The sequence below is a fragment of the Oncorhynchus masou genome, chromosome 1 (genome assembly GCF_036934945.1).
Source record: "Oncorhynchus masou masou isolate Uvic2021 chromosome 1, UVic_Omas_1.1, whole genome shotgun sequence".
Classification (NCBI taxonomy): Eukaryota; Metazoa; Chordata; class Actinopteri; order Salmoniformes; family Salmonidae; genus Oncorhynchus; species Oncorhynchus masou.
The window spans coordinates 29,090,404-29,107,818 of record NC_088212.1 but is presented as its reverse complement, the minus strand read 5'-3'; the positions used below and the strand labels follow the sequence as shown (position 1 = coordinate 29,107,818).

Genomic DNA, 17,415 nt, shown 5'->3' with positions numbered 1-17,415 from the left:
GAAGAATTGTGAATTATGTTGGATGATGACGATAATCCTGTTTGACATGTAGAGTTCAGTTCTATGACAATCTCTGATAGATGGGAGGTGCCTGAGGATGAGGGTATGAGACATGAGGGGCCTGAGAGATCTCCAATAGGTGGCATTATAGAGACGAGCCTGAGAGATGAGGTCTCCAGTAGGTGGCGGTATAAAGAGGGGCCTGAGGGTTGAGGTCTGCAGCTGTACCCCTCTCAAGAAGAGGGGGGTTAAGGGTTACACTTTGGTGTGTTTGGTATCGGTTGGTGATTTCGCTACTCCTGCCGAAGTAGAAGAACACAATTTGAAGAAAATTGGGTGACCTAGATTTCGTTTAGGTAAGAGTCGGTTGCCTCGAAACTATTTATTAAACTGTGGGGAAAGTTCTCTACTAGGTACAAATCAGCTAGAGTAGGTAATTGTAACACACTGGTAGTGACACTATTGGATACAAGCGAGTGTACGCATCGTGGGGCATTAAGTGCAATACACTTAAAACCTGTTTACAATCTCCATTCGATACAAGCTTTGAAACAGGTAACGTTACAGTACATTTCTGACGATTTTGAGTTGTCCTGCATAATTATGTCAACGGAGAAAGAGAGAGGCGTGTGTCTTTTCTGAAGATGATGCATGTTAAGTTATGTATTGGTCATGAATGGGACAGAAATAAGATTTTCGAGCTCGATATTCTAAACTTTGCAATGCATGGTAAGAAATTGTCAGCTGCCATAACAGTAGGTTATCAGTTTCAAGTAAGGATATATTTCAAATAGTTCTTTATACTTTTAATTCTAGCATATGAGGTGAAAACACCCATTGCAGAATTATGTGTTCCTTCTTTTTCTCCAAACAAAGGTAATTGCTATATGGCTTGAAACCCATTGTATTTGGCCAGCTGGACCAAACACATGTATAGCTTGAGTTCTTTGGAATTCCTCCAATTGCAATTCATGCTGTACAGACATAATGTCTGGCTGCATATGTACCCATGTGTCTGCATTGAGTTTGTTTTTGCAGGGGCTTTGTGCCTTTGCATTAATATTGAAGTCTGTCTGTCTATGGAAACCACAGGCAACGTGTTTAAAAGTTGTCCATGTTGCTGGAATGCAGTCTGGGCAGGGCTGAGTTGGCATACTGTTGTGTCGCTGGTACAGTCAGATAGTGGAGGTATAGTCCCACTGGGTAAAAGTGACACCTTGAACAGCTGAAGTTTGAGTGTCCATTTATGTATAGTGGGCTGTGCTGCTTTAGTGCACAAACACATTCAAGACAGGCCCTCCTAATCAATACCATGGGAGTCTAATAATGGTGGTAGGAGTTCTGCAAAGAACTCCTGTGTTCTCTGAGTGTGTGTTGACTAGAGTGATGCTGCTCTGTCTGCTCCTGGACAGTTAATCTTCCCAGCAGCCATCACCGTGACGCATACCGTGCCATCTTTCTTCCTCTCCGCCGCCTTTCCCGTCCCAAAACCCTAATTGTGACTATGTCTGTGTTTTTCACGCTTCATTTGGGAATCACAGCCGAAAAACAACCATGCATTTCACTCGTTCTCCCCCTTACTCTGCCACTTACTCTGTCACTTCACTAACCTCACGTGTCCCCAGTGCTCTTCCCATCTCCATTCAGAGAACCGTTTGGTGTAGTGCTTGGCTATGCTGCCACTCAGTCCTTCCTCTCACCACCTGTCGTTTTCTGGGTCAGAGAATAACACGCCATTTGTCTTTCATCAGGGATGGTCTTCGAAGCCAACATGCCATTTGCTCACACGCGTAATGAGATTTCTGTAGTGTGGTGGCTTTTGATCACTGGAAATCTGGAAAATACTGAATCTCTGCTTGATGAAGAAATCCCTTGTCAACCACATTCCCCCATACACCTCTCTCCTGTGGAACATAGATCCAGGCCTGCAGTGACATAGGTACCCATGTTATTTTAGTACAAAGACAATGAGGATACAGATAGTGGATGCAATACTGCTCCTGATCCTCATTATTTTCCATTGGAGAGAATGACACATTATGTGGTTTCTGCTTTTGTCTTAGTATTGCTCTGTTTTTTAATCTCTGTTTCTGACTGCCAGCAGGAGTGAATATGCACAGACATGCAAACTGCCCTTGGGTGTCTTGTTAAATATGTGTCACTTTTGAAACTTAGCTGGTGCTTTATGCCACCCTTTAATGCCTGTCTCACTGAGCAGTATAGGTGATTCATTCCAGATTGTTGCGTTTAATCTACACGTTACAACACAGCAAATATATGTTAGAGGCCTACAATGGGTGTATTTAATCCCTCTTAGATATTTCATTTGCTTAGTAACTGTTTCACATGTCTCCATTATTCCCTTTGTCTCATCTCTGTTTGGGAGTAAGTGACAGGGACTATTGTGCTTCCCTGTCTGGCTCTGACAATAGCCATAATGAATGGGACTGAGGGAGGAAGGGAGATAATGCTACATTCTAATCTAGATAAAGAGAGAAATAGGGGAACATAGGGAGATATTCTTCTTAGCAAGCCATTTGTTATGTGTCATATATGAAATACCATTTATTTTGTCTTTGTATACGTCAAAAGAGCCATGGGGACCTTCCAAACTCAGACGGCCACTTTTCAGCAGGTTTTGGCTCGTACTGTAGTGCAACGCTTAAGACAATTGTAGCCATATGTATTATTTTATCAGCTAAAATAATTGTAATTATTATGAATGCTGGGCACAGTATGAATTATGTGACCACTCCAACATGCCATTTTATTTGAGTTCAGGGCAATGTATTCTGCCTAGATATTGTGCATTTGAAGAGGTCCTAGAACTTGAAGAAAAAGTAATGAGAAAAAGAATGATGAATCTTTGGTAATTATTTTCTCCAGGGGAGCGAACTGGGACATAGTTGGCCTGGTTCAAAGACTGAAGGAGAGGGGGGTGACCACCCTTTATCCCCTTCACTTTTGAAAGAAGGGGGGAGAAAGTGGGTGAGAGGTTGAGGGGTATAGGGGAGGGGGATTTATTTGGTGATGTGAATTCCATGTGCATAAGCAGAGAAAGTGGAACTGTGGGCAAACTCATAGTTTGGAAGGACATACGAGATTTAAAAGACAGGAGGGTGTGAGAATGTAATCTTTTAGTAGATGTACGTTTGTTTCACATTTGTTTTGGTTAACATATGGAGTCCATGTTTCTTTCTCGTACTCTGGTTTGGTTATGAGCAATTACAGACTGGCAGGGAAACATGAGGGTGGACCTACAGGCCATCACGCTGTCCCTCCCATCTCGCCACCAAACTCTGTTACTGTATGCATCTACTCGCTCCCTCTTTATTCTCTCCTTCCTGTAGCTCCATCTACCTTGGTAGACACAGAATTGACTAAGAGTAACCTAAGCGCATGTTTCTGGTTAGCCAATCATGATTACTTCCGAGTCCCTCTCTCCTATACACCCCAGCCTATTCATTCTCTCCTCAGTCCCCTTGTCTGTCTGCTGAGCCGGAGGGCCAGTGTGATTCGGCTGGGCTTTTTAAAAACAGTGGATGTTGCATTATTTAGTTTTGGTCACCAAGTTTGTTTGTAATTTTGCTTCATCCATTTTGGGCTGCATACATTTACATTACATTTAAGTCATTTAGCAGACGCTCTTATCCAGAGCGACTTCTGTCAGTCTCATTCCTAATTGTTCCATAAACATTTACCCCCCCCCCCCCCCGCCTCTCTTATCCCTGAAACTGACATGTACAGTCGTGGCCAAAAGTTTCGAGAATGAAACAAACAAATTAATTTTCAGTCTGCTGCCTCAGTTTGTATGATGGCAATTTGCATATACTCCCTTCATAACAGAATGTTATGAAGGGTGATCAGAAGAATTGCAATTAATTGCAAAGTTCCTCTTTTCCATGCAAATGAACTGAATCCCCCAAAAACATTTCCACTGCATTTCAGCCCTGCCACAAAAGGACCAGCTGACATCATGTCAATGATTCTCCTGTTAACACAGGTGTGAGTGTTGACGAAGACAAGGCTGGAGATCACTCTGTCATGCTAATTGAGTTTGAATAACAGACTGGAAGCTTCAAAAGGAGGGTGGTGCTTGGTATCATTGTTCTTCCTCTGTCAATCATAATTACCTGAAAGGAAACACATGCCGTCATCATTGCTTTGCACAAAAAGGGCTTCACAGGCAAGGATATTGCTGCCAGTAAGATTGCACCAAAATCAACCATTTATCGGATCATCAAGAACTTCAAGGAGAGCGATTCAATTGTTGTGAAGAAGGCTTCAGGGCACCCAAGAAAGTCCAGCAAGCGCCAGGAGCGTCTCCTAAAGTTGATTCAGCTGCGGGATCGGGGCACCACCAGTACAGAGCTTGCTCAGGAATGGCAGCAGGCAGGTGTGAGTGCATCTGCACGCACAGAGGCAAAGACTTTTGGAGGATGGTCTGGTGTCAAGAAGGGCAGCAGAGAAGCCACTTCTCTCCAGGAAAAACATCAGGGAGAGGCTGATATTCTGCACAAGGTATAGGGATTGGAGTGCTGAGGACTGGGGTAAAGTCATTTTCTCTGAATCCCCTTTCCGAATGTTTGGGGCATCCGGAAAGAAGCTTGTCTGGAGAAGACAAGGTGAGCGCTACCATCAGTCCTGTGTCATGCCAACAGTAAAGCATCCTGAGACCATTCATTTGTGGGGTTGCTTCTCAGCCAAAGGAGTGGGCTCACTCACGATTTTGCCTAAGAACACAGACATGAATAAAGAATGGTACCAACACATCCTCCGAGAGCAACTGCTCCCAACCATCCAGGAACAGCTTGGTGACGAACCATGCCTTTTCCAGGATGATGGAGCACCTTGCCATAAGGAAAAAGTGTAAACTAAGTGGCTCGGGGAACAAAACATCGATATTTTGGGTCCATGGCCAGGAAACTACCCAGACCTTAATCCCATTGAGAACTTGTGGTCAATCCTCAAGAGGCGGGTGGACAAACAAAACCCCATATATTCTGACAAACTCCAAGCATTGATTATGCGAGAATGGGCAGCTATCAGTCTGGATGTGGCCCAGAAGTTATTTGACCGCATGCCAGGCCGGATAGCAGAAGTCTTGAAAAAGAAGGGTCAACACTGCAAATATTGACTCTTTGTATCAACTTCATGTAATTGTCAATGAAAGCCTTTGACACTTATGAAATGCTTGTAAAAATATCTAAAGACACTGAAGCAGAGAACTTTGAAAATTAATATTTGTCATTCTCAAAACCTTTGGCCACGACTGTGGAATACTATTGTATAAGAGAGATTAACTCCTCTTTCTTGCATACAGCACATGCTTTATGTTCTGTTTCTAAAGTACAATAGCACCTGGATGTCTTTTCACAAGTTTGTAGAGAATTCCTGGATGTAATTGCTTCCCCTTTCACTTTTGACTCATTATATTTCTCTCTCATTCATTCAGGCAAATACTCTCTCTCTCTCTCTCTCTCTCTCTCTCTCTCTCTCTCAGCTATGCATTTTCAGGAGTGGTTACAATCCCTTCGTACCAGTGGGGGTGTTCAAGGACCTGAAAACAAAGACTTCTGGAGCCTTGTTCCCTCTCTCCCTTTGTTTTCCTCTTTCTCCTTCTCCTCCCTCTCTCTATCCCCGTCCTCTCTGCTGGGTATAGGGGCTCTGGCCTCCTTCACTGCATACTGGCTGGTGACTCGCCCTCGGCCCATGCGCCCCCCTTGTGATCTGAATGCCCAGTCTATCCCTGTACAGGTGAGAGTATTGTGTTCTGGAAGCTTCAAGGAGCAGATGAGTGTTAGTAAGAGTAATATTTATTCAGAACAGTCCATGTTTGTGTGAGTAATAGTAGTTGTATTTATCGCTGTATTATGGTTTGTAGTTATACTAATACATTAACGTTGATTACAATAAAAAGCGGAAGAGGGAGAGTTTTATGGTGTCTGTGTATTGCAGGGAAAGCCCAATTGGAGGCGTTCAGCTTTGCTCAAGGATGATGTTCTGTTGGAGTTCTACTATGATGACACCAGGACAGCCTATGACATGTTCCAGAGAGGACTGAGAGTGGCAGGTGAGCTGGCCGGACAGAGTGGACTAATGAGCTAGTTAGGAGCACTGACAACTTACCAGACATGCCAGTGTACCTGACTAGATTGTGTTGATGCACAGGGGATGGCCCATGCCTTGGCTTCAGGAAACCTGGGGAACCTTACCAGTGGATATCCTATACTGAGGTCTGTGGAGTGTGGATCTTTGGTCTTTGATTATTATTACTAAGTAATTACATTATACGGTATGCTCTATTCATTGATTTGAATTATTGTTGCTGTCTGATTGGCCTGTTTTAGGTGGCTGAACAGGCACAGGTGCTGGGCTCTGGGCTTTTGGGCAAAGGCTGCCAACCAAACCCTGAGCAGTTAGTTGGAATATTTGCCCAGAACAGGCCAGAGGTACAGAAGGCTACACATTCCTTCCCTGCTATTCTACGTAGTGAGATTCCATGATGTTTAATCCTAAGATTTCCCTGTCTGTTAGAGCACTGTCCTTGTAGAGACTCCACTAATGTAGTGACCAAGCATCAGTTAGGAAGGAGTCTGGGCTCTGTCTTTCAAATAGTGATGCTCTGTCTCCCTCTGTTGGTGGCAGTGGATCATTTCAGAGCTGGCCTGCTACACCTTCTCAATGGCTGTGGTGCCCCTGTATGACACACTTGGAGAGGAGGCCATGGTGCATATCCTCAACCTGGGTAAGGCTGGAATACTCTGTTTTAACATACTATATATATATATATATATATATTAGTACCAGTCTAAAGTTGACAGACCTACTCATTCCAGGGTTTTTCTTTATTTTTACTATTTTAATAGTGAATACATCAAAGCTATTAAATAACACACCTGGAAGGATGTAGTAACCAAAAAAAGTGTTAAACAAATCAAAATATGTTTTATATTTGAGACTTCAAAGTAGCCACCTTTGCCTTGATGACAACTTCGCACACTCTTGGTATTCTCTCAACCAGCTTCATGATGTAGTCACCTGGAATGCATTTCAAGTAACTGGTGTTCCTTGTTAAAAGTTAATTTGTGGAATTTCTTTCCTTAATGTGTTTGAGCCAATAAGTTGTGTGGTGACAAGGTACGGGTGGTATACAGAAGATAACCCTATTTGGTAAAAGACCCAAGTCCATATTATGGCAAGAACAGCTCAGATAAGAAAAGAGAAATGACAGTTCATCATCCACCATGAAGGTCAGTCAATCCGGAAAATGTCACGAACTTTGAAAGTTTCTTCAAGTGCAGTCGCAAAAACCATCAAGCGCAGAGTTACCTCTGCTGCAGAGGATTAGAGTTACCAGCCTCAGCAATCAGCAATTAACTGCACCTCAGATTGCAGCCCCAAAAAATGCTTCACAAAGTTCAAGTAACAGACACATCTCAACATCAACTGTTCAGAGGAGACTGCGTGAATCAGACTTTCCTGGTTAAATTGCTGCAAAGAAACCACTACTAAAGACACCAATAAGAAGAAGACTTGCTTGGGCCAAGAAACCCGAGCAATGGACATTGGTGGAAATGGACACTGGAGGAAATCTTTCCTTTTGGTCTGATGTCCAAATTTGAGATTTTCAGATGCAACCGCCGTGTCTTTGTGAGATGCAGAGTAGGTGAACAGATGATCTCCGCATGTGTGGATCCCCCTCATGAAGCGTGGAGGAGGTGGTGTGGGGGTGCTTTGCTGTTGATCCTGTCTGTGATTTATTTTGAATTCAAGGCACACTTAACCAGCATGGCTACCACAGCATTCTGCAGCAATACGCCATCCCATCTGGTTTGCACTTAGTCCCACTATCATTTGTTTTTCAACAGGACAATAACCCAACACACCTCCAGGCTGTGTAAGGGATATTTGACCAAGAAGGAGAGTGATGGAGTGCTGCATCAGATGACCTGGCCTCCACAATCACCAAACCTCAACTAAATTGAGATGCATTGGGATGAGTAGTACCGCAGATTGAAGGAAAAGCAGCCACAAGTGCTCAGCATATGTGGGACCTCCTTCAAGACTGTTGGAAAAGCATTCCAGGTGAAGCTGGTTGAGAGAATGCCGAGTATGCATCAAGGCACAGGGTGGATACTTTGAAGAATCTCACATATAAAATATATTTTGATTTAACACTTTGGTTACTCCATCATTCCATTTGTGTTTAATAGTTTTGATGTCTTCACTATTATTCTACAATGTAGAAAATAGTAAAAGTTAACAAAAACCCTGGAATGAGTAAGTGTGACCAAACTTTTGACTCGTACTATGTATATAATATACAGTTGAAGTCAGAAGTTTACATACACCCAGGTTGGAGTCATTAAAACCCGTTTTTCAACCACTCCACAAATGTCTTGTTAACAAACTGTAGTTTTTGCAAGTTGTTTAGGACATCTACTTTGTGCATGACACAAGTCATTTTTCCAACAATTGTTGGAATAATTCACTTTCACAATTCCAGTGGTTCAGAAGTTTACATACACTAAGTTGACTGTGCCTTTAAACAGTTTGGAAAATTCCAGAAAATTATGTCATGGCTTTAGAAGCTTCTGATAGGCTAATTGACATAATTTCAGTCAATTGAGGGTGTACCTGTGGATATATTACAGGGCCTACCATCAAACTCAATGCCTCTTTGCTTGACATCATGGGAAAATTAAAAGAAATCAGCCAAGACGAGTCTGGTTAATTCTTGAGAGCACCTGAACACCTGAATGTACCACGTTCATCTGTACAAATAGTGGTATGCAAGTATAAACACCATGCAGCCTTCATTCCACTCAGGAAGGAGATGCGTTCTGTCTCCTAGAGATGAACGTACTTTGGTGCGAACAGGGCAGATCAATCCCAGAACAACAGCAAAGGACCTTGTGAAGATGCTGGAGGAAACGGGTACAAAGGTGTCTATATCCACAGTAAAACGATTCCTATATAGACAGAACCTGAAGGCCCCTCAGGAAGGAAGAAGCCACTGCTCCAAAACCACCATTTAAAAGGTTGTACTTTTTGGAGAAATGTCCTCTGGTCTGATGAAACAAAAATAGAACTGTTTGGCCATAATGACCATCGTTATGTTTGGAGGAAAAAGGGGGAGGCTTGCAAGCCGAAGTACACCATCCCAACCGTGACGCATGGGGGTGCTTTGCTGCAGGAGGGACTGGTGCACTTCACAAAATAGATGGCATCATGAAGGAGGAAAATTACGTGGATAAATTTAAGCAACATCTCAAGACATCAGTCAGGAAGTTAAAGCTTGGTTGCGAATGGGTCTTCCAAATGGACAATGACCCCAAGCATACTTCCAAAGTTGTGGCAAAATGGCTTAAGGACAACAAAGTCAAAGTATTGGAGTGGCCATCAAAGCCCTGATCTCAATCCCATAGAAAATATGTAGGCAGAACTTAAAAGTGTGTGTGAGCAAGGAGGCCTGCAAACCTGACTCGGTTACACCAGGTCTGTCAGGAGGAATGGGCCAAAATTCGCCCAACTTATTGTGGGAAGCTTGTGGAAGGCTACCCAAAACGTTTGACCCAAGTTCAACAATTTAAAGGCAATGCTACCAAATACTAATTGAGTGAATGTAAACTTCTGACCCACTGGGAATATGAAAGAAATAAAAACTGAAATAAATCATTCTCTCTACTATTATTCTGACATTTCACATTCTTAAAATAAAGTGGTGATCCTAACTGACCTAAGACAGGGAATTTTTACTATGACTAAATGTCAGGAATTGTGAAAAACAGAGTTTAAATGTATTTGGCTACGTTGTGTATATAAACTTCCGACTTCAACTGTGTGTGTATTTATTTATTGGTCCACTCCTATACCACTGTCCTTTTAATCTTCATGTTAATTTTGTCTGTTTCACCTCCAAGCTGAGATCTCCCTGGTGATCTGTGACAAGGAGGAGAAGGCAGAGTCCCTTCTGGGGAATAAGGAGAAGGGTGTGACACCTACTCTCTCCTGTCTGGTGCTCTTCAATACCTGCAGTGATGCCGTAGTGGAGAGGGGGAAGAACTGTGGAGTGGAGATTCTGGAACTCACACAGCTCATGGTGGGAGGAGGGTAGATGTATCAAATGTAAAGAGGATGAATTGATAGAATAGATGCCTGCTTCTTTGGTTGTGATACTGGATCAACATCACAAACAAAAGATCCCATCACACACCCTGTCGCTGGGGTTAGAAGTCACCTTGATTACCACAGACATGACCGTGTGTGTGTGTGTGTGTGTGTGTTGCAGGAACTTGGACGACAGAACCTCAAAGATCCTGCGGTGAGTTTTTCTCTGGTAAATGTCGATTGGGTCACAATTACAGTTTTTGCTGCTTCCCTACTGTTTTTGATCCTGTTGTCATTCATCCGTGTCTGTTTGTTGCAGCCACCCCAACCCCAGGACCTGGCAGTCGTGTGCTTCACCAGTGGAACCACAGGTACCATGTGTTTTTATAGATCTCTGTGTGAGTCCTCAAGTACCCCCACTACCCTGCATGTTAATCATATACTTAAGCATTTACCCACGCTACTAGGAATGTGCCCATGGGGGCCCACTGACAACCTCTCATTAAGTTATGAGATAAATTCTGGTGTTACACAGAGCCGTGCAGTGATGCCCTCCTCCAAACTAAACTGTGTTCTGTTTATTTGACCAGGAAAGCCCAAGGGAGCCATGATCACCCACGGCAACATCGCCTCCAATTCCTCCTCTGTTATTAAGATCCTGGAGGTCTGTTCTGGCTCCCACCTCCGTCTTGAATTCAGAAGGAGTTTCATGGCTAGCTACATTTTCTCTATTTGTCTCACTCCATCCCTCGTTCCATCTCTCTCTCTGTTCTTCTCCCTGTAGTGTTTTAAGAGATGATAAATGGGATGTTTAATAGCCCTTGTGAATGCGGAATAGTTTACCCATAATTGTCCTTGTAAAATATACATTGCTGTTGTAAAATCTAGATTGCATATTTTAATTGGTTGTATGTCATCTCTATTATCCACTGTGTAACTTTTTTTTTATGCGTCAATTACTTCCCTCCATTACAGGGGTCATTTGTAATTCAGCAAGAGGACGTGTCAATATCTTACCTGCCTCTTGCCCACATGTTTGAGAGGATGATTCAGGTAGCTCACCCTCTTATGATTACAATAATACTTTTCTATGTCTGTCTTGGTGACTATACATGTCAGACAGTGCTCTAAATGCTCCTGTCTGCCTCAGGTGTCCATGCTATGTCATGGGGCCAGGGTAGGATTCTACCAGGGGGATATCTCCCTGCTCATGGATGATATTAAGACTCTGAAACCCACCTTCTTCCCAGTGGTGCCTCGCCTACTCAACCGCATCTACGACAAGGTCAGCAGATGAGTGCAAATCCTATGATATTGTACCAACCATACAATTGGTATTTGTTTATGTGGCCTTACTTCTATTTTTTTCTATGCTCTCTTCTGTGTGCATGCATGTCTGTGTGTAGATCTTAGGCTCTGTGACGTCCCCATTGCGCCGGGCAGTGCTGCACTATGCAGTGAGGAGGAAGCAGGCTGAGCTCAGCAGTGGGGTGGTACGTAACAACAGTCTGTGGGACAGGCTGGTGTTCAACAGGATTCAGGTACGTCACTGAACACATACAGTGCATTCTGAAGTATTCAGACCCCTTCCTTTTTTCCACATTTTGGTATGTTACAGCCGTATTCTAAAATTAATTAAATATGTTTTTTTTCTCATCAATTTACACACAATACCCCATAATGACCGATTGAAATCAGGTTTTTAGACATTTGTGCAAATCTATTAAAAATAAATACCTTAACTATTCAGACCCTTTGCTATGAGACTCAGAATTTGAGCTCAGGTACATCCTGTTTCCATTGATCATCCTTGATGTTTCCACAACATAATTGGAGTCCACATGTGGTAAATTCAATTGATTGGACACACACCTGTTTATATATTGTCCCACAGTTGACAGTGCATGTCAAGAGCAAAAACCAAGCCATGAGGTCGAAGGAATTGTCTATAGAGCTCCGAGACAGGATTGTGTCGAGGCACAGATCTGGGGAAGGGTACCAAACCATTTCTGCAGTATTGAAGGTCCCCAAGAACACAGTGGCCTCCATCATTCTTAAATGGAAGAAGTTTGGAACCACCAATACTCTTACTAGAGCTGGCCACCTGGCCAAATTTAGCAATCGGGGGAAAAGGGCCTTGGTCAGGGAGGTGACCAAGAACCCTATGATCACTCTGACAGAGCAGAGTTTCTCTGTGGAGATGGAAGAACCTTCCAGAAGGACAACCATCTCTGCAGCACTCCACCACTGTGGGGATGGAAGAACCTTCCAGAAGGACAACCATCTCTGCAGCACTCCAACAATCAGGTCTTTATGGTAGTGGCAGCATCATGCTGTAGGGTTGTTTTTCAGGGACTGGGAGACTAGTCAGAATCAAGAAAAAGATGAACGGAACAAAGTAAAGAGAGTCTTGATGAAAACCTGCTCCAGAGCGTTAGGTCCTTAGACTGGGGTGAAGGTTCACCTTCCAACAGAACAATGACCCTAAGCACACAAGCAAGACAATGCAGGAGTGGCTTCAGGACAAGTTTCTGAATGTCCTTGAGTGGCCCAGCCAGAGCCCGGACTTGAACCCGATCTAACATCTCTGGAGAGACCTGAAAATAGCTGTGCCCCGACACTCCCCATCCAACGTGACAGAGCTTGAGAGGATCTGCAGAGAAGAATGGGAGAAATTCCCCAAATAAAGTTGTGCCAAGATTATAGCGTCCATACCCAAGAAGACTCAATATTGTAATCGCTGCCAAAGGTGCCTCAACAAAGTTGAGGCGGCAGGTTAGAGCGTTGGACTAGTAACCCAAAGGTTGCAAGATCGAATCCCCGACCTGACAAGGTAAGAATCTGTCAATCTGCCCCTGAACAAGGTAGTTAAACCACTGTTCCTAGGTCGTCATTGAAAATAAGAATTTGTTCTTAACTGACTTACCTAGTTAAATAAATAAAAGTACTGAGTAAAGGGTCTGAATACTTATATATATTATTTTTCAGTTTATTTTATTTTATATATTTGCAAAAATGTCTAACCTGTTTTTGCTTTGTTATTATGGGCTATTATGTATAGATTTGAGGGAAAATCAATTTAATACATTTTAGAATAAGGCTGTAGGGTAACAAAATGTGGAAAAAGTCAAGGGGTCTGAATACTTTCTTAATGCACTGTTAAGTCTCCCTTTTCAGAAAACTGTATTTGTTAGATGTAATTGGATTCTTGTTGTTTCTGTTGTGTTTCAGGCTAATTTAGGAGGTAATCTGAGGTTCATCCTGACCGCCTCGGCCCCCATCTCCCCCACCGTGCTCTCCTTCCTCAGGGCCACCCTCGGCTGTCTGGTGAGAATACCTGCCTGGAGCTCAGACTAAATATGTGGGTTTATTTCAGATGGGGGTGTGAGGTTTAGTGATGTGGAATGTGCCTGCTGCTCTGTGCAGATCTTTGAGGGCTACGGTCAGACTGAATGCACAGCAGGCTGCACCTTCTCCATGCCAGGTGACTGGAGTGCAGGTAAGGGCTGACTCTGACTATGGGAAACAGTAGTAGCAGTAGCTGCGTGTTGGTTATACTCTGGTACTGTGTGTGTGTGTGTGTCTCTCAGGCCATGTTGGTGCTCCATTGCCCTGTGCCATGGTGAAGTTGATTGACATTCCTGATATGAACTATTATGCCAAGAACGGAGAAGGAGAGGTGAGGTGGTAACAAAGCATCATGGTGTTATTGTACAACATACCCAGCAAAAATGTATCCCTCTGGCTGTTGTGTATCATATGCTGTTCCTATATTAACACTGTTTCTACCTTTCTGCTGAGTTAGATCTGTATCCGTGGCCACAGTGTGTTCCGGGGATACCTGAAAGATGAGGAGAAAACAACAGAGGCCCTGGACCGTGATGGCTGGCTGCACAGTGGAGACGTGGGCCAGTGGTTACCGGTGAGCTGGTTACTATAGAGGATAATGATCAGTAGATACTCCAGTCAGTCAAGTCATGTAGATTTTTATGTGAATGTGTGTCGGTATGTTTTCCTGTTAGAATGGGACACTTCGCATCATCGACAGGAAGAAGCACATCTTCAAGCTGTCCCAGGGAGAGTACATTGCCCCTGAGAAGATTGAGAATGTCTACATGCGTTGTGTCCCTGTGCTACAGGTCTTTGTGCACGGAGACAGCCTACAGGTATTTGTGATATTCTGGTACTCTTATATTCACTGTCAGAGAATAGTCCCTTTTCTAAGAATCAGTCATTCTTTTTAACACTGTTTTAAGTTTTGTTTCTTCTGTGTGAATGTCCTGTTTCCAGTCTCACCTGATCGGTATTGTTGTGCCAGACCCAGAAGTGTTCATTGACTGGGTTAAGAAGAGGGGAATCGTTGGATCCTATGAGGAACTCTGCCAGAATCTAGTATGTGACGTCACCCTGGTTCACTCAATAGGCCATCTGCACCTTTACAATGTTTGCTGTTGTTGGATTGTATCAATTCTGAAGGTACTGATTTGAAATCTTCTCTCACTACAGGATGTGAAGAAAGAAGTGTTAGAAGACATGACAGCCGTGGGGAAGGAAGCTGGGCTGAAGTCATTTGAACAGGTGAGGAATCTTCAACATGAATACAGGTATACATTGACTTCATATTTGTAACAAATGGTGCCATGGTATATGAGGACATAAAACATGGTGTAACAGGAAACTGAATACAACATAAAGACATGAGTCTGATCCTTTTGCCATCTCTTTCCTCACTGTCAGGTGAAGGACCTGCACCTGCATCCAGAGATGTTCAGCGTGAGCAACGGTCTCCTCACCCCCACTCTGAAGACCAGACGAGTGGACATCCACAGGGTCTTCCAGGAACAGATCACAAACATGTATAGCACAACAGCCATCTAGAAGACCTCTATCCACTGTAACATGCTCACACACTCCAATGACATTTACAGTTGAAGTCGGGAAGTTTACATACACTTAGGTTGGAGTCATTAAAACTTGTTTTTCAACCACTCCACAAATGTCTTGTTAACAAACTATAGTTTTGGCAAGTCTGTTAGGGCATCTAAATAATTTTTCCAACAATTGTTTACAGACAGATTATTTCACTTATAATTCACTTTCACAATTCCAGTGGGTCAGAAGTTTACATACACTAAGTTGACTGTGTCTTTAAACAGCTTGGAAAATTCCAGAAAATTATGGCATGGCTTTAGAAGCTTCTGATAGGGTAAATTACATAATCTCAATTGGAGGTGTACCTGTGGATGTATTTCAAGGCCTACCTTCAAACTCTGTGCCTCTTTGCTTGACATGGGAAAATCAAAAGAAATCACCCAAGACCACAGAATAATTGTTTTAAACCTCCACAAGTCTGGTTGATCCTTGGGAGCAATTTCCAAACACCTGAAGTTACAACGTTCATCTGTACAAACAATAGTACGCAAGTATAAACACCATGGGACCATGCAGCCGTCATACCGCTCAGGAAGGAGACGCGTTCTGTCTACTAGAGATGAATGTACTTTGGTTCGAAAAGTGCAAATCCATCCCAGAACAACAGCAATGGACCTTGTGACGATGCTGGAGGAAACAGTTACAAAAGTATCTATATCCACAGTAAAACGAGTCCTATATAGACGGAACCTGTAAGGCCACTCAGGAAGGAAGCAGCTACTGCTCCAAAACTGCCATAAAAAAGCCAGACTATTATTTGCAACTGCATATGGGGACAGAGATCGTACTTTTTTGGAGAAATGTCCTCTGGTCTGATGAAGCACAAATAGAACTGTTTGGTCATAATGACCATCGTTGTGTTTGGAGGAAAAAGGGGGAGGCTTGCAAGCCGAAGTACACCATCCCAACCGTGAAGCATGGGGGTGCTTTGCTGCAGGAGGGACTGGTACACTTCACAAAGTAGATGGATCATGAGGGATGAAAATGTAAGTGGATATATTGAAACAACATCTCGACATCAGTCAGGAAGTTAAAGCTTGGTTGCAAATGGGTCTTCCAAATGGACAATGACCCCAAGCATACTTCCAAAGTTGTGGCAAAATGGCTTAAGGACAACAAAGTCAAGGTATTGGAGTGGCCATCAAAGCCCTGACCTCAATCCCATAGAAAATTTGTGGGCAGAACTGAAAAAGTGTGTGTGAACACGGAGGCCTACATACCTGACTCCGTTACACCAGCTCTGTCAGCAGGAATGGGCCAAAATTCACCCAACTTATTGTGGAAGGCTACCCAAAACGTTTGACCCAAGTTAAACAATTTAAAGGCAATGCTACCAAATACTAGTTGAGTTTAGGTAAACTCAGGTAAATCATTATCTCTACTATTATTCTGACATTTCACATTCTTTAAACAAAGTGGTTACCCTAACTGACCTAAGACAGGGAATTTTTACTAGGATGAGTTTAAATGTATTTGGCTAAGGTGTATGTAAACTTCTGACTTCAACTGTACATGAACTGTCTGTGTTTTCTGGAACTGGACAAAGATATGCAGTTTGTTGGATCTCACTATAGTACTAAACTGAGCATGTAGCCATGCCAATAGAGGTTATTGCTACAGTACACCGCTCATACTATCAAACACAATTGGTACGGTTTTCAGGGGATTCCATACTTTTTAGATCTTTGGACATACATCAGTATGTCAAATGTATTTTCAATGTTTAAATATCATAGACAGTAGAAACAACAACATTAAATGGGACCAAACTATTTTCCTTGCAGAAAACCTGGCCATTTTTTTTAAATGGTAGAGTGAGTGGGTAAGTAGATATTAGGTGAGCCTGATATTGCCCCCCTGGACCACACTTCCATTCTTCTGACCAATACGTAGCATCTAAACCTCGGGAAAGCTGTTTCTTACAGTGCAAAATAATTAATATTCACTTGTGTATTCTCTGATTCTGGAGATTATTTAGTGTTCTCAGTGAAGCTGTGGCTGAGATACAGTAGCTTTGAACAAGATATCTGCAATAAATCATTCCCATTTACTGACCACTGTCCTTTCTCCAAAGTTATATAAGGGATTCAACTGAAACATTACCCTTAAAGACATGCTCCAGAATGTTTTTAAACCTCCCGCTTTGGGCTGGGTGTGAATTACCACCAGAATTACCATCTTCTCAATTAGCCATTATATCCTTAGTTTGAAAGGGATTGTGCTGTGTCGTTTTCCCCACATGGGCCAGCCCCTAGCAATTCAAGATGTAGTCAATGAGCTTCGGCCCCTCGCCATTTGGGTGACCGCTAGAAAGATGCATACACAGTAGAGCCCGAGAAAACACAATGACGTGGTGCACATATGGCATAA

The 17,415-nt window shown here is 43.0% G+C and overlaps 1 protein-coding gene across 2 annotated transcripts; it reads left to right on the top strand.

Annotated features, from left to right (window-relative positions):
* Positions 1–209: 209 nt before the first annotated feature.
* On the top strand, positions 210–17,100 carry LOC135541370 (long-chain-fatty-acid--CoA ligase 1-like). 2 transcript variants are annotated; one of them, XM_064967568.1, is made up of 21 exons: positions 210–356; positions 5,504–5,757; positions 5,959–6,073; positions 6,172–6,236; positions 6,351–6,452; positions 6,649–6,748; positions 9,927–10,105; positions 10,295–10,327; positions 10,433–10,484; positions 10,704–10,777; positions 11,089–11,166; positions 11,264–11,398; positions 11,520–11,654; positions 13,345–13,440; positions 13,540–13,612; positions 13,704–13,792; positions 13,919–14,035; positions 14,136–14,279; positions 14,404–14,505; positions 14,620–14,691; positions 14,851–17,100. In XM_064967568.1, the coding sequence occupies exons 2-21, from the start codon at positions 5,506–5,508 to the stop codon at positions 14,989–14,991; spliced, it is 2,154 nt and encodes a 717-aa protein (XP_064823640.1). In that variant the 5' UTR covers positions 210–356; positions 5,504–5,505; the 3' UTR covers positions 14,992–17,100. The 2 variants fall into 2 exon arrangements, with proteins under 2 accessions (XP_064823640.1, XP_064823648.1); XM_064967576.1 differs by having other exon boundaries at positions 5,456–5,757.
* Positions 17,101–17,415: the final 315 nt, after the last annotated feature.